The sequence below is a fragment of the Lactuca virosa genome, chromosome 9, assembly GCF_052849685.1.
Source record: "Lactuca virosa cultivar CGN04683 chromosome 9, Lactuca_virosa_CGN04683_v6, whole genome shotgun sequence".
NCBI classification, from domain to species: domain Eukaryota; kingdom Viridiplantae; phylum Streptophyta; class Magnoliopsida; order Asterales; family Asteraceae; genus Lactuca; species Lactuca virosa.
In genome coordinates, this window is record NC_136434.1 from 247,654,913 (window position 1) to 247,681,888 (window position 26,976).

Genomic DNA, 26,976 nt, shown 5'->3' on the forward strand with positions numbered 1-26,976 from the left:
ATATTTTTAGTTTTTTTTTTATGAAAAATTTGCTCTAAAAGTTGATAAAAGATTGGTTCCTTGGTTCTTAGGTTTAAAATGTTTCCTTATTGAACTCAACCATATATATATATATATATATATATATATATATATATATATATATATATATATATATATATCATACTATATTATAAATGAAACATTTTTACTTGCACCACATTCATTTGAAACCTCCATGATTTTTCTATTTCTTATTAATAATTATTATAAATTGGTTAATAATGTTAAATTAATGTAAAAACTAAATTCTAATTATAAATTAACTTATTAGTTTAAATATGTTGTCGTATATAAACAATTGTCATTTTAAAGTCACAAATTTTTTATAATTTATAATTTTATGCAAAATAGTTAAATTATTAATTTTAATATAATGTTAAACGGTTAACTTAAATCAAAATTTTAGTTAAATTTGAAAAAAAAATCGAGATGCTATTTTATAAATAGTTAAAAGTTATAAATTATAGTGTTAAACCTAAACTATAATCCTAAATTAACAAAAAAAACCATGAAACTATTTTTTATTATCATTAAGAATTTTCAAATAAGTAGCTTAAAAATAACTTAAAATAAGAATAGTTAAAAGTAATATTATATAAAAAATTATAGTGTTATCTTTAAAAATAAAATCAATGTTTGTTGTTTTAAATAATTACAATAAAAAAAACTAACAATATTCATCAAATAAATTTTAAAAAAGTTAAAATTTGTGAAATCAAATTAAAATATTTATGAGTTTCCAAATACGTTATTTTAAATAACTTAGAAGAACAATAGTTAAAAATAAAATTATATACAAAAATTATATTATTACCTTTAAAAACAAAAACTATATTTGATGTTTTAAATAATTAAAATGATAGAAATTAAAATCTTAGGCAAATAAACTTTTTAAAATTAATTAATCATAAAAACAACTATAAATATCATTAAACTATATATTATATTTTATTTTTTTCATGAGTAATCTGCAGCTAGAGGCCATTGAGACAATTGACATTATAAATTTTAAAAAAAGACTATATTATCATATAATTCAAAACAAACAATGTGTATACTAACGTATTATAAGATTTATTATATAAGAGTTAACAACAATGTTATTGATATATTTAAAAAACATATATTTGTAAATATTTCAAATATATTGTTGTATTTTGGGTAACGCGCAGGTATTCGGGTGAGGTTCAATAGAGAACCATAATTAACCAAGAAACCAATCTTTTTTTCAACATTTAGAGTTTGTTTATATATATATATATATATATATATATATATATATATATATATATATATATATATATATATATATATATATATATATATATATATATATAACTATAGAAATTCATAACTTTTTATCATTTTTCCAATGATATCAAATTTGATAAAAAAAGTCTTCATCGGTGTAGTTTGCGAAATCCTTGTCAACAATTGTTCCATTTTCGAGTGTAGTCGTGATTCTAACAGGACCCTCTAGAATACTTTGCCATATTTTGAAGTCCTTCATCTTGATGTACTTTTCCATCTGGTATTTCCATTATGGGAAACCTTCAGCTGACAGTAAGCGAGGAATTCGAGTAGTGGTTCCCATGATAGAGTCCAATTCATGATGAACTGTTAAATTTTGTGAATGAATTTTTGTTGTTTTTTTTACTTTCTTGATTAAATGAAAATAAGCTTGAAAAGAAAGGTTTTTAACAAAAAGTTTTCACGATCAAGATTAGTTCACGGCCGTAATCAGTTCACGGCCGTACACGCTTTCACGATCCAATCAATTCACGTCTCACGGTCAGTTCACGGTTCATGGTCCAATTGATTCATGGTCTAAAAAAGATTAACGGTCAATAAATGGTTTACTGCCAATGAGTGGATCATGGTCAACTGAGAAATTAACGGTCAATGAAGATGAGTTGTTCACGGCCGTACACAGAGTTCACGGCCGTAAACGATTCAAGAGATGAAACCGTAAACAGCCAGAAACAGTTGAAAACAAATGATTTTGAGATGATTTTGATTCCCTTGGCCTTGAACTTCACGATCCAATGCAGAAAACCCGGTAACCACTTGAACAAACACGAAACCGAAGAGAATCTCCAACCGTAAACACCAATTGAGTGAGTTTAACACCGGATTAGCTCTGATACCAATTATAAGTCCCACAAACGCGAACCAACCGGTGATCAAACACAATCAAGATGCAAAACAGTAAGGAGTAGAAGGAGTAGAAGTAAAGAAGTTCCAAAAATGCACACGTTATATTCAAGCCGTACACGTCTGGTACACTTGGAACACACACATACGATTACTGTTAATCTGACACATATGACACTATATATATGGACCAACCGACCGTGAACCCGTCCACGACCGTACACACGTTGACGTCCGTGAACCCTACTCGGCCGTAAACACAACCGCAAACACACATAACATGACCAAAACCCTATCAAGTCCTATACAGATAGATGTCTAGCACAAACCAACAAAATGTGACCTAACAAGACGACACGCTTTTGCACGGAAAACTTACGACACACATTTACGACACGCATAGATGACACACAATGCGTATCAAGGAAGCCCCTGTCATAAAGGAAGATGACATGCATTTGCGTGTCGTAACCTTATGACACGCATTTACGACACACATTGTGTGTCATAATTTTAAAATTTTTAAAAAATATATATAATTTTTTTTTTAAGATTTAGTAATTTTCAAATTAAATGACAATTAATATATCATAACAAAACATAAAATACATTATATAACAAAAAATGTATTTCATACACTAAATGTACCAACATTCATTCATCTAATCTACTTTGTGTTTCATACAAAAAATTAATTTCAAACAATAAATATACTATCAAAAGAAAACATTTCCTTAATTCATCTTTGCAACCTAGGCATAACATAAGATAGTAAACCGGCCTTGTGTATTTGATCTTTAAATAAGCGAAGCTTTCTTGACATCTGAACACCTTTTTATACCTAACCATAATGGCACAACAGATACAAAAGAAAACAAAAGAAATATAAATATCACTTGATTAATGTAACATAATTGTACTTGAAAAAATATACTAAATTGTAGCAATGCCATCCAAAAACAAATACAATTGGATAGATTAGGAAATAACATGCTAATGCTTTCATCTGTTTGTTTCAAACAGTTCTCAAGACAGCAACCTAGAGGGTAAATTTGTAATTTGGGATGATAGACTCTAACATGATTTACCCTTTGTGATGTATTATCCTGCAAAATGATTTGTAAGGATGGAATAAGAGTGGCAACTGGTACAGTTGAAGTTGGAGGACTAGACATGCCAACTGGCGTCTGAAACTCAATGCTTACAAAGTCATTGAATAAAAAAGATACAATCCAATTGTTGATCAGTAAATAGTAAATAATTATATACCTTTGGGGTAAAATCAAATTTAGTCACTTTAAAACGTCCCTTGAGTTGAACCACGACTCTTGGTACATCTTCTACAAGATTTTGTCATTTAAAAAAAATAGAATAGTTAAGGATCAAACTTTAATACTAACCTCACAAATCCCATACAACTCCAATAACCTTTGCAGTGAAAGCATCTTATTAAAATCTCCAGTGAGTTGGAATATGAAAAATAGAAAATATCAATATAAAGAAAAGTAGAAAACGGGATTACCGAATTATGAAATTTTATTTTATTTTAAAAGAAAAACCACCTCTAATGTGATAGTGTGATCAGAATCATCAAGAGGTTTAGCTTGAAAGACGCAGGCAATGTCAAGACATCCCTTCGAGAAGAAGCATTTGCAACAACTTTGATCAACATCAGCTCACGTTCTACAAATGGCAAATACGTAATATCTTTCACCTCATGAACATCCACAAGTTTGTAAAACTATTAAACCAATTTGTCAATGGATTCATCTATTCCAGGAATCACAGTTGTAATCCGAGCTAGACCCTCCATTTCTACAGGACCTGCAGCCAGACTCTGTACACATTACACAACACAGTTTTTTTAAATACTGTTATAAAAAAAATTATATTCAGAAGAATATAATTTTTATTAAAATTTCAAATCTCAGTTATACCCCATACACTATTTGCTCAATAATGGTTGATAAGACATTAATGAAAATGAGAAATTGATGCGTATCTTACATCTTCTTCATAAAGCACACCCCAATGGGGGTCAAGGAATTGATTCATTGAGAACCTATCGTAGTACTCCATAGGATAAACATCTCCCTTCATTCAAACAAATGTATATCATAACTCAAATTAATAATAAAAAAGAAGTAATTATCACAGAAGCTCCAAAATGGAGCACTTTCGCCCATTTTTTCTCTTCTTAAAGCAATCTACAATTTGCAACATACACAGTTAGTGTGTGTGTGTGTTGCATGAAAAAGGACATTTAAGACACATCTCACCTTCCTTGTTCTTGTGAGCTCTTTTATTCAAAAATTGGCTAAGTTTCTCTGAACAGTAAAAATCTTCCCTAGATCCCCAGTGACATGATTAACAAGAGGATCTCTATGATTACATACTTGGCTAAATTACTATTAACATCTTCTACAAGATTTTGTTAATAAAAAAAAGTTAAGGAACAAACTTTAATACTAACCTCACAAATCCCGTACGACTCCAAAAACCTTTGTAGTGCAAGATTTGGTCATTGGACAGCAAAGAAACTATGTTAATATTAGGAAAGACAAACAAAGGGCAATTTAGTCATTTAAAGATGTCTTACTCATATTGTTCTTCTGAAGATGTTGTAATGGACCACTGCAATTTCTCTATATATACAATGGAAAAAAAATGTGAAATAAAAATGATGTGCCTGAGTTGATGAAATAGAGTAAAATAATGTAGTACTTTCTTCGGGTTCAGGTGTAGGAGGATCATGCTACAAGATTTCCTATAATGCCAACAATTTCTTGTTATTTATTACCCAAAAAAAAGTTAAATTAAATGGTCACATAATGGGTAAATCCCTTTGGTCAAAAGTTCATAAGTAACCTAAATCACATAAAATCTGCAACAATCAAGAAAAAGATGACATAAATGAACTTATAATCAAGATTCTAATATGACATGTACTCATGATAAATAAAGGAAATGAAGGGTGAAGGGAAAAAGTTTCTAAATAAACAGGTGAACCCAGATTTAGATAGCAATGTCTTATTTAATTACCTTCTTTGGTAACTTTCTGTTAGTGTAATAAAAGCCCCACATGAAAAACATACTGCTCGGTAAATGGTATCTTCCATGGTTATCTGATCTTGGATGCCCTTTAATTCAAACAAAGGCGTTCTTAAATTTCATTCAATGAAATAACCTAATTTCCTCTATTAAAAACATCTGGAGAATATGATTACAGAACCATTGATTTAATTAACCCAATTTTAGGGGCCTAATTTGGTATTAACGAAAGCATACAAGTAGGGGATAAGGGTTTCTCCTTTTGTAAATCGACATTTCAAGTCAAATCGATCAATAATGGTGAAGATTCTAAGATTTGAAGAGTTTTTTCAGAGCATAACATAATATTGATGGGTTTTGAGCATTACATCAATCCTATGGTGCACATGCACACCCTAAAGCTTTGGATCTAGGTTTCTCTAATTGTACATGCAAATCATCCAAAGCTTGTAAACCCTAATTCTAGCATACAAAATCGAAAATCATAACTATACCAAGGTTAGGAAATTACCTTTCAATTGTAGCTTGAAGATCTTGAGCTTTGAGAACCTAACATGTAACACTCATAAAAATCATGCCAAATTTAAACTTTTTCAAAACATTTCAAAACCATCAAACATTACAAAACTTGTTTTCAAAATAGTATAATATTAGAGTATCCCAAAAACAAATCATAAACATGAGGAGCTGTACGATCATGCCTTTTCCTTTCCGCGATCATCGGATGTACCTGAAACAAAAACTGAAACTGTAAGCCCAAAGCTTAGTGAGTTCCCCAAAAATACCAATACACTGCAAATAACACATATACAAATAACAACATGTACTGGGTCCACAGCTTTACAGACTGGATTACCCCTGGGCCCACAGTGTGAGTCTGGATTGCCTTCCGGGCCCACAGCTGACATTTGGATTGCCACCGAGCCCACAGTACGAGTCTGTCATGCCCTACCCGACCCTCAACTCGTATCTGGAATGCGCCCGAGTCCTCAGTATGAGTCTGGCATGCCCTACCCGGCCCTCAGCTCATATCTGGAATACTCTAGGGTTTGTTGGCTATCGCACGGAGCAGTATAACCTCAACCCAACCCACCTCATAATATGTCGACATATAACACAACTAATGCACATACAAATAATCACATAATAATACAGCTAGTCCTACAGATCTACCAAACTCGCATAGCAACTAGCATGCAACATTGGTCAAAGTCCAAGTTAATGGTCAAGGTCAACAATCGATGTTGACCCGACTTGCTGAGTGCAGTTCACTGACTCGTCGAGTCCTTCCTGAACTCGAGAAGTCGTAAAACCCCCAGTTGACTCATCGAGTTTCCCTGAAACTCGCCGAGTTCATGCATGTCCAAATGTCGGGAAAACCCTAGCTGACTCGCCGAGTCACCCTACTGCCTCGCCGACTCCATGCAGAAGTCCTTACACGACAATCTTCATCGGACACGTCGAGTTGGCCATGCAACTCGTCGAGTCCCTTCAGTCCTTTCTCCATACAGACGATTTTTAAGTCACTTTAAGCTCCATAATGCAGATCTAAGCTCCTAAGGCATACTTCTTACGTAAAGTTGCAAAATTTACGTACATGCAAGGTGATAATGGCCCAAATCAAGCTAAAGAAAGGTTCTAAGGGAGGAAGAAGGTATTAACTCACTAAAGGCTGAAACTTTATGATCTTACAGACCAAGATAAGCTTAGATCTGAAGTTGCAACTTCAGATCACGCCTAATACCCACAATAACATATCAACATTGCCAAAATGGCCCTAAACCCATACATACATAGATCTAGATAGAAGAAGGTCAAGGTAACAACTTGTTACCTCAAAAACGATGCTAAGATGAAGAAGAACTCGAATCTACCACCTTCCTCTTGCTCCAAGCTTAAGTACTTCAAGATCTTCCTTCCATAATCCACCACAAAGCTTAATATCACACAAAAAGAGGGAAAACGGAGATTTAGGGTTTCTTGACTCACAAGGGGCCTAAGGGAGGATAATGACCTTTTAAACAGGGTGCAAAATCCCAAAAATTAGGGTTTCATCCTCCAGCTCCAACTCGTCGAGTCATGTCTCCAACTCGGCGAGTTTGTCATTTAAACACGCGGCCCCGAAAGTTCCTACTCGACGAGTTAGGGCATTCAACTTGTCGAGTTGACCTTACAATATGAAAAATAAAGCTGTAAAATTAATACCTGAGAGTCGGGGCGTTATAATTCTCCCCCACTTGAACTAGACTTCGTCCTCGTAGTCCGCTGCGGTGAACAAATCCGGGTAGTGCTCCTGCATCTCAGCCTCCGGCTCCCACGTCCACTCAGACCCTCTACGGTGCTCCCACTGTACATTTACCAAGGGTATCTCCTTGTTCTGCAAAACCTTCACATTCCTCTCTAGGGTGGCTACGGGCCTCTCCACATGATTCAGGCACTCATCGACCTGAATGTCATCCAATGATACTACTGCCTCCTCATCCGGAATGCACTTTCGCAATTACGAAACGTGAAAAGTGTTGTGGGTCTGACTGAGCTCCTCAGGAAGATCTAGTTTGTAAGCTACCTTGCCAACCCTGGCAATGACCCTGAACGACCCGATGTATCGGGGACCCAATTTCCCCCTCTTCCTGAAGCGGATCACACCCTTCCAGGGCGAGACCTTCAGGAGTACCATGTCACCGACCTGGAACTCTAACTCTGATCGGCGTCGGTCGGTGTAGCTCTTCTGTCTACTCTGTACAGTCTGTAACCACTGTCTAATCTGCTGAATCTTCTCAGTAGTTTGTAAAACTACCTCTGTCCCCCCATCACTCTGTGACCAACCTCACCCCAACAGACCGGGGTGTGCCATTTCCGCCCGTACAACAGCTCAAAAGGTGGGGCACAAATACTGGAATGATAGTTCTTGTTGTAGGCGAACTCTGCTAGGGGTAGTGGGAATCCCAGCTCCCACCGAAGTCGATGACACAAGCCCTCAACATGTCCTCGAGGGTATGTATAGTCCGCTTGCTCTGGCCGTCTGTCTGCGGATGATATGTTGTGCTAAAATGCAGCCGCGTGCCCAGCTTCTCGTGGAACTTCTGCCAGAAGCGGGAGATGAATCTAACATCTCGGTCGGAAACAATAGAGACCGAAACTCCGTGGCGAGCAACAATCTCGCGGACATACACGTTGGCCAGCTTCTCGGCCGACGAACTCTCCCGTATGGCCAGGAAATGGGCACTCTTGGTCAATCGATCAATGATGACCCATATAGCATCATATTCCTTCGCCGTCCTCGGCAACTTGGTAATGAAGTCCATCGTGATCTTTTCCCATTTCCACATGGGAATATCTAGAGGCTGCAGCTTGCCATGCGGCCTCTGATGGTCGGTCTTGAACATCCTGCAGGTCAAGCACCTCTCGACGTACCAAACGATTTCTCGCTTCATGCACGGCCACCAGTAGCTCAAACTCAAATCCCGGTACATCTTGGTGGGTCCCGGGTGAATAGAGAAGTGAGACTTATGAGCCTCCTCCATAACCATTTTCCTGACCCCACCGGACATCAGAACCCATACCCGACAGCATCGAGTCAACAATCCCCGGCTATCCTGCACAAATCGGGCGTTCTCGCCCCTGATCCTCTCCAGTTTCCAGTTTGCAGGTCGCATGCCGTCAGCCTGAGCGTCTCTAATCAAACTCACGAGTGGAGAATCCACTGATATCCTCATACATTTCGCTAGTATGGAAGACCCAACTAACTTACGGCTTAGAGCGTCCGCCACCACGTTCGCTTTACCTGGGTGGTAAAGGATCTTATAGTCGTAGTCCTAGACTACATCTAGCCACCTGCGCTGTCTCATGTTCAGGTTCGACTGATCCATGATGTGTCTCAGGCTCTTGTTATCCGTGTACATGGTACAACGGACCCCATAGAGGTAATGTCTCCAAATATTGAGAGCGAATACCACCGCTCCCAACTCCAGATCATGAGTAGGGTATCTCGTCTCGTGAGGCTTTAGCTGCCGCGATGCGTAGGCTATCACCCGTCCTCTCTGCATGAGGACCGTCCCCAGTCCCATGATGGATGCATCACAGAACACTACAAAATCCTCGACTTCCTCAAGGAGAGTCAAGACTGGAGCCTCGCATAGTCGTTGTCGAAGGGCCTCAAACGCCCTCTGCTGCTCGGGGCCCCACCAGAAATCCACCCCCTTCCTCTTCAGACGAGTGAGGGGTACTGCAATCTTGGAGAAATCCAGTATGAATCTCTGATAGTACACTGCCAATCCCATAAAACTCCTGATATCCGAAGGAGATTTCGGAACCTCCCACTGCATAACCGCCTCGATTTTGGCCGGATCGACCAAAATCCCCTCCTGGTTAACGAGGTGTCCGAGGAACTAAACCTCTCGTAACCAAAACTCACACTTTGAGAACTTGGCATAAAGCCGTTCCCGCCTCAGGGCTCCCAATAACTTCCGTAGATGCTCCTCATGCTGCTCTCGGGTCTTGGAATACACCAAGATATCGTCTATGAACACGATGACCGAGCGATCGAGCATCGGTCTGCAAACCCAATTCATCAGGTCCATGAATACTGATGGAGTGTTGGTGAGCCCAAACGACATCACCACGAACTCGTAGTGTCAATAACGAGTCGAAAGGCGGTCTTCTCCACGTCCTCCTCTCTAACCCTGACCTAATGGTACCCAGACCTCAGGTCTATCTTGGAGAACCAAGACGCTCCTTGCAACTGATCAAAGAGATCATCTATCCTCGGGAGTGGATAACGGTTTTTCACCGTCAGCTTGTTCAACTCCCGGTAATCAATGCATATCCGGTGTGAACCATCCGTCTTCCTGACAAAAAGGATCGATGCTCCCCATGGAGAACTGCTCGGACGAATGAACTGCTTGCCCAGCATCTCCTACAGCTGTGATGACAGCTCCTGCATCTCTGGTGGCGCCAATCGGTACGACGCCTTGGTGATAGGGGCCGCACCTGGCACCAAGTCGATCTGAAACTCGACCTGCCTCTCTGGAGGTATCCCTGGTAACTCCTCCGGGAACACGTCCGCAAACTTCCTGACCACTGGGACCTCTGAAAATGAAATATGATCTTTGTCTCGCGTATCCACCACATACGCTAGGTACCCCGCACACCCGTGCTGAATATACTGTGTTGCCCTAACAGCTGAACAAAACCCTAATCTCACTCTGGTACCTCTCCATAGACAATCAACTCTCCCCCACTTGGGGTTCGAACCACTACCCGCTGACCCTCACAGTAGATCATGGCACCGAATCGACTAAGTCAACCCATCGCCACAATCACACACACATCCCTCACGGGGATCGGAATCAAGTCAATCGGAAAAGATACCCCGAAGATCTCTAACTCACATCCCCGGTAGACCGAAGAAGTGGAAACCCCATGTTCGTTAGTGATAGAGACTCTCAACGGACACTCTAGCTCTCCTACTGGCACACTGAACTCCCTACTAAACATCTGAGATACAAATGACCAACTCGCCCCCGAGTCGAACAAAACCAATGCAGGCAAGGAGTTCACTAAAAACGTACCTAATCACAGGTATAAACAGATAAGCATAAAACATATACAATCAATAAGATAAGGGGCAGAAACATACCAGCAACCACATCTGGTGCCGCTTTGGTCTCCTCTGCTGTGAGCTGGAAGGCGCGTCCCTGAGCCTTTGGGGGCTCTACTCTACCTGGTCTCCCGTCCGTAATCCTCAGTGTAACTGGTGCGGGAGCCTGCGCCGGCTTGGCGGCAAGTAATGGACAGTTGGACTTGAAGTGGCCAACCTGATCACATTGATAACACCATCTCATACTCAGAACCGAGGAGGGCTGGCAACATTCCTTTACATAATGCCCATCCTTGCCACACCTGTGGCACCCACTACTAGCTCGACAAACCCCAGAATGACCCTTGCCGCACTTTCCACAAGTGCGGCTCTGCTGACTCCCGGTCCTAGAATCAGCGGTCTTAGACCGCTTCGGCGCCGACTGTGACTATGCTGGGGCCTACCGCTGCTCCCTCAACTGTAGCTCAATCTCCAACTCATGCTGCCTAGCGGCCTCCTGTAACTCCAGTAAAGTATCACATCGCTGGGTAGACACAAACTAACGAATGTCAGTCTTGAACATGCTCAGATAATGTGTCATCTGAGCTTGCTTGGAAGTAAACTCCGGGCAGAACATCGCCCTCTCTGTGAACATGCGGGTGATGTCCGTCACCGACTCCCCATTTTGTCTCAATACCAAAAACTCCTGAGCCAATCGTTCATGCTCAACCCGTGGAATGTAACGAGCACAGAACATATCCCTGAACTGCTCCCAAGTAACAGCAGCTCTCTGATCATCAGTGTACAACCCAGTCGTCAATCTCCACCAGTCCTTGGCCCGGACCTTAGCAGGTTCAGGGCACATCTGACCTTCTGGTCAGTAGGACACGAGCAAGTAAAGAAACACCCCTCCACATCAGAAACCCACCTCATGGCTTTGATGGGCTCCTGAGTCCCATCAAAATAAGGGGGATTCGTGTTATCGAAGTCCCTGTACTGGAAACCCGACTAGCTCCTCCCCTTGCCGCCGTTACAGCGGATGCGGCTGCGACAACAGCTGTCTCTGCAAGGGCTGCGTAACGTTCTTCGAAGTACTCGACCATGGCGGTATTAATAGACCCAAAAATCTATGGAAGCTGTGCCCGGAACAAAGTGGCAACTCTTGAATCCTGACGTCTAGCTCATCTGCCCCCATCTGTATCACAACTTCGGGTGCTGCCGTCCCTTCGTGGCCGCCATCTCCTGATCCTGATCTCGATCCTGATCCGGATCCTACCACAAAGCGTCTCGTAACCACCATTCTGAAAATATACCAGAAAGATATCAGATAATCAACATAATAACAGGGAACCAACTCCCAACTAAACCCTAGGGGTTGTGACTTCCTTGCTACGCATATAGGTCCTGTGCTTTCAGTAGTACGAGCCCATACTACCTTCCACACCAACCCATATTTGTTTCAAGTATCATCACAACACCCTAACAATATACATATGAATGGTGGTCGCTCATTCCTCACTCCTAGAGGAAATCTAACTATCTCATAATTGACCTACCAGCCTCACACAACCCACCCATAAAACTTCCACCGAGCCTGCAGCACTCGTGTATGCTAACCATACATAATGCTGGACCTTACAGACTTTCAAAACCATTAAACATTACAAAACTTGTTTTCAAAATAGTTTAATATTAGAGTATCCCAGAAACAAGTCATAAAACATGAGGAGCTATACGATAACGCCTTTGCCTTTCTGCGATCATCTGATGTACCTGAAACAAAAACTGAATCTGTAAGCCCAAAGCTTAGTGAGTTCCCCCAAAATACCGATACACTGCAAATAACACATATATAAATAACAGCATGTACTGGGTCCACAACTTTACAGACTAGATTACCCCTGGGCCCACAGTGTGAGTCTGGATTGCCTTCCGGTCCCACAACTCACATCTGGATTGCTACTGAGCCCACAGTACGAGTCTGGCATGCCCTACCCGACCCTCAGCTCGTATCTGGAATACTCCCGAGTCCTCACTATGAGTCTGGCATGCCCCACCCTGCCCTCAGCTCATATCTGGAATACTCTAGGGTTTGTTGGCTACCGCACAGAGCAGTATAACCTCAACCCAACCCACCTCATAATATGTCGACATATAACACAATTAATGCACATACAAATAATCACATAATAATACAGGCAGTCCTACAGATCTACCAAACTGGCATAGCATCTAGCATGCAACACTAACTCATACTCAACATACTTCCAACTGCTAGGATAACTTATCTAATGGGCCGACATTGGTGCCTTCGACCCCTTAGTATAGTGAGGATAACTCACCTCTCAACTATCGAATCGAAGTGATCAAATCAAACTCTCGAACCACGGCCACGAACTCCACCACCTATATTTTCCATAAGACAATTTCCATGAATTTCCAATTTACAAAAATACCCCAGCAGTCAACTAGTCAACCCTTGGTCAAAGTCCAAGTCAATGGTCAAGGTCAACAGTCCATGTTGACCCGACTCGCCGAATGTAGTTCACCGACTCATCGAGTCCTTCCTGAACTCGAGAAGTCGTGAAACCCCCAGATGACTCGTCGAGTTTCCCTGAAACTCGCCGAGTTCATGCATGTCCAAATGTCGGGAAAACCCTAGCTGACTCGCCGAGTCACCCTACGACAATCTTCATCGGACTCGCCGAGTTGGCCATGATGCAACACGTCGAGTCCCTTCAGTCCTTTCTCCATGCAGACGATTTTTAAGTCTCTTTAAGCTCCATAATGAAGATCTAAGCTCCTAAGGCATACTTCTTACGTAAAGTTGCAAACTTTACGTACATGCAAGGTGATAATTGCCCAAATCAAGCTAAAGAAAGGTTCTAAGGGATGAAGAAGGTATTATCTCACTAAAGGCTGAAACTTTATGATCTTACAGACCAAGATAAGCCTAGATATGAAGTTGCAACTTCAGATCACGCCTTATACCCACAATAACATATCAACATTGCGAAAAATGGCCCTAAACCCATACATACATAGATCTAGATAGAAGAAGATCAAGGTAACAACTTGTTACCTCAAAAACGATGCTAAGAGGAAGAAGAACTCGGATCTACTGCCTTCCTCTTGCTCCAAGCTTGATTACTTCAAGATCTTCCTTCCACAATCCACCACAAAGCTTAATATCACATAAAAAAGGGAAAACGGTGATTTAGGGTTTCTGGACTCACAAGGGGTTGTAAGGGAGGCTAAGGAGGCTAATGACCCTTTAAATAGGGTGCAAAACCCCAGAAATTAGGGTTTCATCCTTCAGCTCCAACTCGTCAAGTCATGTCTCCGACTTGGTGAGTTGGTCATTTAAACACGCGGCCCCGAAAGTTCCTACTCGACGAGTCAGGGCATCCAACTCGTCGAGTAGACCTTCCAATGTGAAAAATAAGCTGTAAAATTAATACCTAAGAGTCGGGGCGTTACATAGCACCTCAAATGCGATGCTTGTAATGAATCAAAAACACCAAAGCAAGTTGGATGATCTTGGAGAGAGGGAAAGGAGGCTCAAAATCGGCTTTATGACCTCTAAGGTTCAAGTGGTAGCCGAATTGTGAAGCCTAGGGTCCTTTTTATAGGTGAGCTGGTAGGGTTTCAGTCAAAACCCTAATTGGACTGCTTAGGCCTTAAGAAGTCTACATGATCCTTCCAGAAGCAAGGCTTGGACGAATTCAATGTGGGCTTCCCCTTTGATTTCGTCCATCCCTTTCTAAGGGATCCACATCCCAAAATCCAATTATCTTATATTTGCGATTCAGGTCCCCTAGGTTCAATTAATATCTTTTGACCATGAAATTAATTCTTAATTAATTATTGACCAATATTAATTAACCAATATGATTTCTCTTTTAATATATTATTCATATAATATATTAATAAATCATAATAACCTCTTTCTCTATTATTCATCCAGTCCAGTTGTTCTGGTGAAGGCAACCCAAAAGGACCATGCTACAACCGGGTCAAGTACATACCAAATATAGTTATGGGCTTAGACACCTAATCCAATAGTCTCCCACTTGGATAATTCTAATAACTTTAGATGCAAGTACGACTTCAAAATCCGATTAGCAATCGTAGCTCTCAAAAGCTGCTGTCGAACTCTATGTCACACCCCCAAACCGGAATGGCAGAAACGTTCGGGGGTGGATGACGTCATATGTAGTATCACAGCAATTGCATCATACTAATCAAAGTAAACACAACCATTACATTGAATATATAAAAAGGTATTTACATATGTTTGCTTCATATTTATATACATCAAAAGTAGCAAAAAGAAAGACGAGACTCTATACGCCCCGTCTTCTCAAAAGTCTGCCGTGGTACCTGTCTACTGATTTCCTGAGAATACAAGCAATTTTGAAAAGAGTATCAGCATAAAGCTGGTGAGTTCATAAGCATGTTTTTGTAATGAAAACTTGTCATTAAATCTTTAAAATGTTTGTATGCCTTCCAAGAAAATCCAATATTTTCTAACATATACGTTTTTTACTGTGTTCTGTAGTAGTATATAATGTGTTAGCTTCTATGTCTAATTACCACCAATTGTATTGTATAACGTTGTTTTGAATGAAAAACCCTTTTGTATGAAAACCCTGGCTATCACCAGTAAGGTATAAATTGTTCAGTTTGAAAACCCTGGTTACACCAATATGGTTAGTAGTTTCATTACTTAAAATAAAACTATGAGTTTGAAATCCCTGAAATCCTCCAGCTGTATTATGAACTACTTTTATTAATAAAATAAAACTAAAGAAGAATGAAATCCCGTAAAACAATAAGGTTAGTTTATTCTATTGTGAGTCATATAACCTGGAGGGAGAACGATATGATATTTTTCACCCCAGGCATGCCTGCCTAACTGTAGCTAGCAGTTTAGGTGTGGGATTGTCAATCCCGAATAGATCTATTCACAAATCTCTTGCTCTCCCTCCAGGAAACTCTGGTTATACTATGATAGGATTTAACCTGGACCCCGAAGGGTACAATTGAAGTGTTGTCTCACAATCCTGTATAAACTAGTTTACGTGTAGCTCTGTATTGTTCTCTTGTATTTGAATCCGTTGTATACTTGTAGTGTAACAATAATTATACTTAAATAATTATTTAATGTAGTACTCTCGAATTCATAAAGTAGTAAAGTATATCATGTAACATAAACTAAGGTTGTCATAGTTTATATGTTTGTTAATGTGTGACTCTGAATTTGTAAACTCGTGTATTGAAATCCCAAACTATACCTATTATAGTTTGCATGTATGTTGTGTAATTGGTTCATGTATTGATCTGAAAATTATGCAATTTTGAATGTACATTGAAAACGTCCCTTATGCTCAGCATGTTACAAAAGGGATAAAATATCTAAATATTTTATAAAACATGGAAATCTTTTGGTTGTATCAATTGCATAAGTTTTAAACCTGTTGAAATCCTTTTAAATAAGTTCACAAAAATCATTTGTGTTTGGCTTGTATTCCCCCCTGAAAACATTAAAAATAGTAAAAGCATAGGGGTATGAACTCACTGTTAGTCGTGTGAATAGTCGGACATCGAGAACTGGGAGTGAAGACCCTCGAGTTGATGTATACGACACTTAACGAGATCCTAATACAATTAATACATATATACATTTTATCAGCGAAACCATTATTTATAGTGTCGGGAAAACACTTGCTTTCAGTTTAGGAGTGTTACCGGGACTCGATTGAATCAGAAAAATGGGTTTGCGGCCAAAGTTCACGGTATGAAGGAGTTTGCGGCCGTGAATGGAGTTTACGGCCGTGAATGGAGTTTATGGCTGTGAATGGAGTTTACGGCCGTGAACTGTCTACGGCTGTGAACAGCCTCTTTGAAAGGTTTACGGCCTTTGAAGGTTTGAAGTGTGTACGGCCGTAAACTCAAGAACAAGTATGTCGGATTCGATGAAAAACGTGTTTTAGATGCTCCAGAACAACCTCCGATGGTAATTCTCGATGATTTTTAGAAGAATAAGGGTGTTTTTGGTGTTTACGGTCAAGAGTTTAGAGAGAGAATGAGAGAGTTTTTGGCCAGAAAAGTGTAAATGAGGGGTAGAGGCTCGTATTTATAGGGGGTTTGCATGGTCGGTGGTGGGGTCCAACTGTCTTTGGCCGTAAACGGGTGTACGGCCGTAAACATATCACTTCAGCCGAAAACTTTGATTTTTCAAAAGAAACTCAGGTTTTTCGCACGATTTTTGGTTCCGACTCATATATATATAACTTAATTATATAATCTAAATCATTTTCCACACCAAAGGAATTTGACGGAACTTAATAAAATACGAATTTTATTAATGGAAATTGGCTAACAGTAACGGAAAAAGTTTCGGGTTGTCACACTCTAACACGTCCTTTAGATAAGGGATCGTATAGTCCTTTGTTCTCAAGATATCGTGTGGACAATCACATGGAACATAGTCATACTTATTGTCCAGCAGTTTGTTTCTCGACTTCTGATTCGTCTGACATAGAACTTAATTGAACACATCAATTCGGTCCTGACTGGGCCCGACACATAAGTCAAACCAAATCATCGAGGGGCCCAAGATATCACTTTTACCCTCGTAGGATAAAAGGAGCAGATAAACTTCGAGTTATATGCTTTTACTATTTACTCATCAAATCATACACAACAATGCGTTTTATAACATCAAGTTACTAATGCGTTTACACATTATCAATGCACAAACAACTTGAAAACAATAAACAATATATCTAGGTTTAAAGACTATATGATATTATCGTCTCACAATTACTCGTGATTAATTCCATGAAGTGATTCAAGTGAGCGCGGGTTTAATCCAATACTCAAATCTTATTTCAAGAGCACTCATGAACGTTACAGCAAACCTTTGCTATGTCTAAACACTTAGACAATCTACAAGCAAATTCATGACAGTCTTCTTTCATACCTACTTCCAAAGTATGATCGACTGTGGACAGTTTAAATAATCTTGTTATTTAGGAAGTCAAAACATGCAAAGTGAAACAATAGTAAATAATTAACACATGTCAGTACCTTTACGTATAAATAAAACACCTTTATTTAATCATCAAATGTTAATTACAATTTATCTATTACAAGTTTCTAAAAGCTATCTAATTACTAAAACTAATATCGTCTTTCAGCCCAATGCTCCCAGCGTGCTGCAAGTGCTTAACCCTACTCAGTCCCTTCGTAAGGGGATCTGCTGCGTTCTCCTCTGACGATACCCTCTTTACTGCGAGGAGTCCCTCTTCTACCCGATGTCTAATGAAGTGCTATTTTCTGTCGATATGTTTGGATCTGCAATGATCCCTCAGTTCCTTGGTTAAGGCAACCGCACCTTCGTTATCACAGAACATATCCATAGGCTCCTTTATGGCTGGCACAACGCCAAGGTCTCCCATGAAGTTCTTCAACCATATTGCCTCCTTCGACGCTTCGCTTGCTGCTATGTACTCTGATTTGCACGTTGAATCAGCTACGGTCTCCTGCTTGGAACTTTTCCAAGTCACTGCTCCTCCATTAAGAGTAAAGACCCAGCCCGACTGAGAGCGGAAGTTGTCTTGGTCGGTCTGAAAACTGGCGTCACTATACCCTCGCACCCTTAAGTCATCACTCCCACCGAGGATAAGAAAGCATTCCTTAGTCCTCCGAAGGTACTTAAGAGTATTCTTTACTGTGGTCCAATGTGCTCTACCGGGGTTCCCTTGAAATCTGCAGACCATGCTCAAAGCGAAGGCCACATCAGGGCGAGTACAAGTCATAGCATACATGATCGAGCCAACTGCATAAGCGTAAGGTACTCGACTCATCTCCTCTATCTCAGCTTCGGTACTCGGGCTTTGAGTCTTACTCAACTTGGTATTGCTTTGGATTGGTAACTCCCCTTTCTTGGAATTTTCCATACTAAAACGCTTTAGTACTTTATCCAAGTAAGTACTTTGACTAAGTCCTATTAGGGGCTGTTTGATTTAAGCTGACCGGGTCCGGTCAGTGCTGACTGCTGACTCGGTCAACAATCGGATGTTTGGTAATTACAAATTAAAGCTGATTCGGTTAGCCAATTTCACTTACCCGGTAAGCAAAAAAAACCCTCCTGAATGGAAATTAAAGATACGCGTTTTGTTGCCCTTTGCCCTTGCTCGCCTCCTTCGCCATTACCCTAGACAAAACTGCTCCCCTCCATCGCCAAGACCTGCTGATCGCCTCCTTCCCCATCTTCTCCAGCGACGACGCACACAACCCCTCTTCTCCGGCGACGACGCACACAGGCGGCGACTTCTCCTCTTCATCAGCGACGAGCAGGTAACTCTGTGAATTTTTTTTGCGTTTTTTTATCTGAAATCACAAAACCCTTCATGTCTTTGTCAAATTACCCTTCATGTCTTTGTCAAATTTCTGATTTCAACAAGTTTAGTCCCGTATTGTTTTGAACAAAATGTATGTATTGTTTTGAACAAATTTATATGGTTGTTAAATCGAACGAATTGTGTACTGTGTGTATATGATATGTTTATGTGTATGTCTAATGTATATCAATGCTACATAGGTATATGTGTGTAAGATCAAAATGCTCAAGACAATGATCAATATCTGTTACATAGGTATATGTGTATTAGCAAACTCATATATGATATGTTTATGTGTATTATCTGTATTTGATATGTTAGTACACTAAAACACATGAATTTTTATATTACATTTATTCAGTGATACCATATAGTTGTAGTAAGATCAAAGTTGAATCTCCCAAGTCTTGTCTTCAAGTTGTTTTATCTTTAGGTTAAACAAAAAAAATATATGTTTTATCTTATTGACATCAAGCACATAGTGTTAGCTATTTGTAAATGTGTGTTATGTGGATGATTAGCTTATCACATTTATGCTTGATTTATTTGTAAATGTGTGTTATGTGGATGATTAGCTATTTTTTTTCCTTTTTACAATAGACATGACAGATAAAAGAATTAGGGTTAGTTGGAAGTCGGAATTGGTGGACAAAACTTTTTTGGAAGCATGTATACAAGAATTAACAAGCAATGGCCGGGAGGGTAGTGGCCTAAAAGCAAGCTCATGGGCTGTGGTCGCGGAGAAATTGAAAACAGATCATAATTTTATTGTCGAGAAAAAACAAATGAAAAACCGATACGACTATTTAAAAGCAAAGTATGCAGTGTGGTTAAAACTTAAAAAAAAAGGAAATATTTATAATCCCATAACGAATTCTTTTAACATGACTAATGAAGAATGGGAAGCGGAAGCGAAGGTACATATATACATATTTTTAAACTAGATTATTTTTTTACTACTTTAATAATATTTATTAAATTGTCAAACAGTTGAACAAGTATGTAGATAAGCTGAGAAATGCACCCCTCCCCTGCCCTGAACTTTGTACCCAACTATTTGATGGGGCGAACTCGACCGGTGTTCACAGTTGGGGGCCATCTTCGACACTATCTTATCCCAATGAAACCTTCAGTACACATGATTTTGAGGATACAGAGATGGATGAGCCAGCACCTCATGCAGATACCCCAAGCTCAACTGTACCTCAACCTACTAGTGAGGAATCATCTGGGCGGTCAAAAAACAAGGGGGGCAAACGAAATGGTCTTAAAGAAACCACACTTGATGATGAGTTGAAAGAAGTTGGAAAAGAAATTATCAAGGCTGCCCAAGGATTCACGGAAGCAAATAATATTGAGAAGGAGATGGATGCTTGTATGGCGAAGTTGACAAGCTTGGAGTGGGGAGAATATGATCCGAAATACACCACTGCTCTTATGTTATTTGCTGAAAGCGCTGGTAATAGGAAAATTTGGTTGCGCCTTAACTTGTTAACTTGTGAGTCGTGGGTAACAAATGCGGGAAGAAAGTTTGGATTAGTTGGTTGACTTTAGTATTTACATGTTACATTTGACTTTAGTATGTTATGGTTCATTGTTTGACTTTAGTATGTTATGCTTCATTGTTTGACTTTAGTATGTTATGGTTCATTGTTTGACATTAGTATTCTATGGTTTAGTTATGTTATGGATTGTTTTCTTAGGTGCGGTTATTTTATATGAATTTATATGTTATGGAATGTTATGCTTTTAGTATTTACATGTTACGGTTTGTTATGTTATGGATTGTTATGTTATTGATTGTTATGTTATTGATTAAAATGTAATTTGTATTTGACATCTAACAGGACACATGGATAAAGAAGGTGACTTTTTATATTTTCTTATATTCTCGTGGTATTGGTTGATGTTGGTCCGACAAAGGCAAAGAATGATTAAAAGAATAAGAGCTAGCGAACAGGCAGCAAAGGGGTATGTGTATATGCAAGATTTGATACACGGATGTCCTATACAATGTTACGATATGATACGTCTTTCACAGGATGCATTTGTACTATTATGCAATCACTTTACACAACGAAATTGGTTGCAATCTAGTAGGACGATAAGTGTTGAAGAGAAGATGGCTATGTTTTTACATGTTATAGGACATAATGAACGTTTTCGAGCCGTTAAAGAAAGATTTCATCACTCCACACAAACGATTCATCAATGTTTTCATGAGGCCTTACGTGCAATGATGTGTTTTGCATGAGAAATTATAGTACCAACCTCGTCTAATTCAACAAGAAATACCTCAGAACGACATAGACGACTAATGCATATATTTCCCGGAGCAATATGTGCACTAGATGGAACACTTATACATGCAGTTGTGCCTGTTGATCAACAAACTCGTTATAGGGGAATAGGAAAAGGTGAATGTTATCAAAATGTAATTGGAATTTGTAATTTTGATATGATATTTACCTTTGTATGGGCTGGATGGGAGGGCATAGCACATGATTCTAAAGTTTTGAAAGAAGTTGCATTTAACCCGACTTGCGGATTTCCATTCCCTCCACCAGGTTTGTAACTTTACTATACGTTTTATTATCTATATTATTTATATGATAAATTTGTCATACATCTACAGATAAATATTACCTTTGTGATGCCGCATACACCAACACCCGTGGATTTATGGCTCCCTATCGCAATACTAGGTATTGGTTAGCCGATTTTCGAAGAAACAGAGCTTTAACTAAGGAAGAAAGGTTCAATCATGCTCATGCACAACTTAGAAATTACATTGAATGTGCTTATGGTGTATTGAAGGCGAAATTTCCAATTTTAAAACAAATGGCTCCTTATCCTTTTCCAGTGCAAAGAGACATAGTCATTGCTTGTGTTGCGGTCCATAACTTTATAAGGAAATATGATATTGAAGATGAATTATTTACGAACTTTGAACAAAACACTATGGTTACTCCTAATGTGGGTGGTGGAGGAAATGAGGGTCAAAACATAGAAGGCATAGAATGGGGTTCAGAAGCCGTTGACTATATGACTACTTTGTGTGACCAGATTGCTAATCAACTACTTTCAAATGATTCACGTTAAATGGTGTACTTTTTTTTATTATGTATGACAATTTGTATTTGGATTTTGTATTTGGATTTTAATTGATGTATGTTTAATTTGGATTTTATATGATAATTTGTGTTTTTATAATTTTTTTTATCCAGCACAAGAGACAACACAAGGGTAATATGGTCATTTTTTCATTCAACACAGCTATTCAGATAAATAATCAAACAGCATAAACTCAGTCAGATATGGACTCAGTCAACATTTCTAACCCAGTCAGCTCTAACCCAGTCAGCAACTCTCAAATGACCCCTTAATCTTTTACTCATGTTTCTCACTATCCTTATCCCTAGGATATAAGCAGCTTCTTCTAGGTCCTTCATAGCGAAGCACTTCCCAAGCTAGGACTTAACCTCCTGCAGGGTTGGGATGTCGTTTCTGATGAGCAGTATGTCATCGACATACAAAAAGAGAAAACTAATTATACTCCTACTGGCTTTGACATATACACATGACTCATCCTCGCTTCGCAAGAAACCAAACTCTTTGACTTTCTCATCGAAACAAAGATTCCATCTGCGAGACGCTTATTTCATTCCATAGATGGATTTCTCAAGCTTACACACTCTATTAGGGTGTTTTGCATCGACAAAACCCACTGGCTGACTCATGTAAACATCTACAGCCAAGTTCCTATTTAGGAAAGCGGTTTTGACATCCATCTGCAATATTTCATAATCATGAAATGCAGCTATAACTAGCATAACCCTTATATACATTATTTTCGCTACTGGTGAGAAGGTCTCATCATAGTCAACTCTGGGAGTTTGAGTAAAGCCCTTCGCAACCAATCGCGCCTTATAAGTGTGTAATTTCCCATCCATGTCGGTATTCTTCTTGAAGATCCATTTGCACCCGATCGTCTTACGACCCGGTACATTGTCAACCAAGTTCCAAACTTGATTGCCATACATGGACTGAATCTCACTGTCCATAGCCTCTTTCCACTTTGTAGACTCCGGGCCTGCCTTGGCTTCCTTGTAGCTGTTAGGTTCATCTGAATTTACTAGTGTACTATCACTAATAAACGTATCACCCTCACTTGTTATATGAAAACCATATAACACAGGTGGAACACTAACTCTACTGGAACGTCTAAGAGGTAAGGATTCGTCAATCAATTCAACAGGAGTTTCCTCCTCGGGTTGAACACCAGCGTTAGAGGTTCCTTCATCGCTTGACTCTTGAAGCTCTTCAAGGTCAATTTGCCTCCCACTATCCTCTTGGATTATGAGTTATCACCCTCGGAAAACCCCTCTCCTCGCAACGAAGAGAACATTATCACGCGGTCTATAGAAGAGATATCCAAAGGTATTCTGCGGATAGCCGATGAAAATATACCGCTCACTACGAGGTTCGAGTTTGTCGTGGGTCTCTCATCTTACGAAAGCCTCACAACCCCAAACCTTGATATGTGCCAGCGGGGGAGCTTTCCCTGTCTACATCTCATGAGGTGTTTTGACAACCTTCTTAGTAGGGACTCGATTAAGGATATGGGCGACAGTCTCTAAGGCATACCCGCAAAATGAGATAGGTAACGAAGCACGACTCATCATGGAACGAACCATGTCTAAAAAGGTTCGATTGCGCCTCTCAGCTACACCATTCAACTGTTGTGTCGTAGACGGCGTCAATTGCGAAACAATTCCGCATTCCTTGAGGTAGTCGTGGAATTCAAGACTAAGGTACTCACCACCTCGATCGGATCAGAGCATCTTAATTTTCCTGCCCAACTGATTCTCCACTTCTTGCTTAAACTCTTTGAACTTTTCAAAGGTTTCTGACTTGTGCTTTATTATGTACATATACCCATATCTGCTATAATCGTCGGTGAAAGTCACATAGAAGCGGCTTGAATCCCTTGTGGTGGATCTAAAGGGCCCACATACATCGGTATGTATGAGATCCATTAAACCCTCACCCCTTTCACAAGTACCAGTGAAGGGAAACTTGGTCATCTTTCCAAGTAAACAAGACTCGCACACGTCATCGTCCCTAAGTTCGAACGACTCTAACACTCCATCCTTTTGAAGTTGGGCTATTCACTTCTAGTTGACATGTTCAAGACAACAATGCCACAAGCATGATTTGTCCAAACTATTGGAGGAATCGATATGCAACACATCATTTCCTAAGTTGTCTATAACCATCACAGTTTCATATACTCCATTAGAAGGAAATGCTTCAAAATAGAAAGTACCATTAAAGAAAGCATTAATAGAACCTTTTTCATTATCAAACGAAAATCTAAAACCTTGTTTATACAAACCATGAAAAGAAATAATGTTTCGTGTCATCTCTGACGAGTAACAGCAAGTATTCAAATCTAAACCTAACCCACTACTAAGCACTAAAGAGTAAACTCCAATCTTGGTGACAAACGATGCTTTCCTATTCCCCATGATCAAGTTCATCTTCCCATGCTCCATATTCCTACTTCTTCTTAGACCTTGCAAATCAGAAAAAATGTGAAAACCACATCCTGTATCGAGGACCCAAGACATAGCATGTGATGAGTTGTTAGAATGAATAGTATAAATACCTGCGAAGGATGGATTTATCTTCCCATCATTGATATCTTGCAAGTACTTCGGGCAACTTCGTTTTCAATGCCCTTTCTCGTGGTAGTAGTATCACTATGCATCCTTCGGGTTGGAGGAGGGTGCATCGGGACTAACCTTGGTTCCACTAGAAGAGGTACCATCGTGGGACTTTCCCTTGTGGCTCTTAGAAGGAGCCTTCCTCTTCTTACCCTTCCCTTGCCCAAAAGCCAAGACGGGGGCGGTAGTAGGAGTTGATGCAACATATTTGTTTTTCAGACTACTCTCAGCAATCCTTAGCAGGCCTTGAAGCTTGCTTAGAGTGACCTCCTCCTTGTTCATGTGGTAGGTCATACGAAACTGGTTGTAACAAGGAGGTAAGGAGTCTAGAATGATATTTATGGCCAGCTCCTCATCGAAGCTAACATTTAACTTCAGCAAGCGGTCCACATATCGTTGCATTTTCTGCAGGTGGGCCATGATGGACTCTCCATCCTTCATCTTGGTAGTGATCATCACAGCGATGATCTCGTACCTTTCCTGCCTCGCGCTTTGATGGTACCTATCCATCAAATCTTGATGCATCTCGTATGGGTAGTAGTCCTCGTAGGAATTTTGGAGTTCAACAATCATTGTCGCGAGCATGATGCAATGAACTTTCGTAGCATCTCGCTCATGAGCCTCGTAGGCAGCGATTTCTTCGGGAGTAGCAGTGTTGACATTGACTTCTTTCAGCTCCTTTTCGAGAACATACTCCTTGTCCTCGTAACGGGTGACCATTCGAATGTTGTGGATCCAATCATTAAAGTTGGACCCATCGAATATCACCCTCCTACACAAGTTCATGAGTGAGAATGAGCCGGAAAGGGTCGAACCAGAAGCGTTGTTGTTGTTTGAAGTAGACATCTGAAATAGAAAAGGAACAAAGTTTAGATTAGATAAGAATCCCCAATTAAACACCCAAATGAGAAATTAGGGCTAGGATCCAACAACATTCTTTACAATTTAGAAGAGGGATGTCGTAATCCAAATTGCAAACAACTTGAAGGTAGGTAAATGACGATTTACTAATTTCCACTATGAAAAACGAAAACCAATTAAGTTTTAAATGTATTGAAACTCCTAGATCTTTTGAGATTTATTGAACTTTTCAATGGCATGTTTAAATCTCGATATGCCCTTCAAGTTTTTGACTGGGATACCAAGGATCACAAACAAGGTGTGAATAACCATGCAAATATACTTGGTACTCTCGATGTCATTTACCACCTAATCAATGTGTCAGTTGACCACACACGCTCCATTGATCTATGATAAACATCGAGCCACCCTTTGCCACCATTGCTAGTCCATATTAGTGTGTCGGTTATCCACGCACGCTCCACTAACGACTTGGCAGGGTGCAAAGTGTAATTTCATGGAATAGCATCATTTCACATTTTTCCAAAAGTAGTTAAGATTGGGAATTTATAAATGCATTTAGTTACTTTATTAATAATTATACTTGTAATGAGGAATTAATTGCCCTATCCTACCCGTTCGGCTAACGACCCTCCACTAGTCAAGGAAGTGGTGGGTGAGAGTGGACACTCATTAAACTGCCATTTTATAGGCAGCAACCTTATACCCCCTTATAGACCGGCTTCGTGAATGAGGCCTACTAACGGTAAGACTATCTTTATCTTATACATATATATAATCATTATTCTTATAATATTGTAATAGTATAAGGGTTGAATTTTAAACTTGTAAAATTCTAGGGTTTAGAATATAAATGTTTCAAAATTAAACTTTTAATCAAAATATTTAAATTCAAAAACTTGAGGGCAAGTCTTGAAACTTTTCAAAACTTCCTAGATCAAATTACAAATAATTTAATTAAACAATTAATTAGTGATTATCTAAATTTGACCTAATTCAATTTCATGGGAAGATAATACAATCAAATAATTCAAATAATTAAAGTTATCATATAAGGCAATAATTATCTAATTAATTGACAATTATCTTCTATTTGGATAAGGATAATTATATGAATTTAATAAAAATCGGATTTTATTAATCAAAAACG

At 39.3% G+C, this 26,976-nt stretch overlaps 1 protein-coding gene and 1 pseudogene across 1 annotated transcript; one reads left to right on the forward strand and one right to left on the reverse strand.

Moving 5' to 3' along the window:
- Positions 1–3,031: 3,031 nt before the first annotated feature.
- Positions 3,032–11,928, reverse strand: LOC145140449 (acetolactate synthase small subunit 1, chloroplastic-like; annotated as a pseudogene).
- Positions 11,929–21,553: 9,625 nt separating this feature from the next.
- Positions 21,554–22,338, forward strand: LOC145140451 (uncharacterized). The gene is made up of 2 exons (XM_079073940.1): positions 21,554–21,803; positions 21,872–22,338. Exons 1-2 carry the CDS (start codon positions 21,554–21,556, stop codon positions 22,336–22,338), a joined length of 717 nt encoding a protein of 238 aa, XP_078930066.1.
- Positions 22,339–26,976: the final 4,638 nt, after the last annotated feature.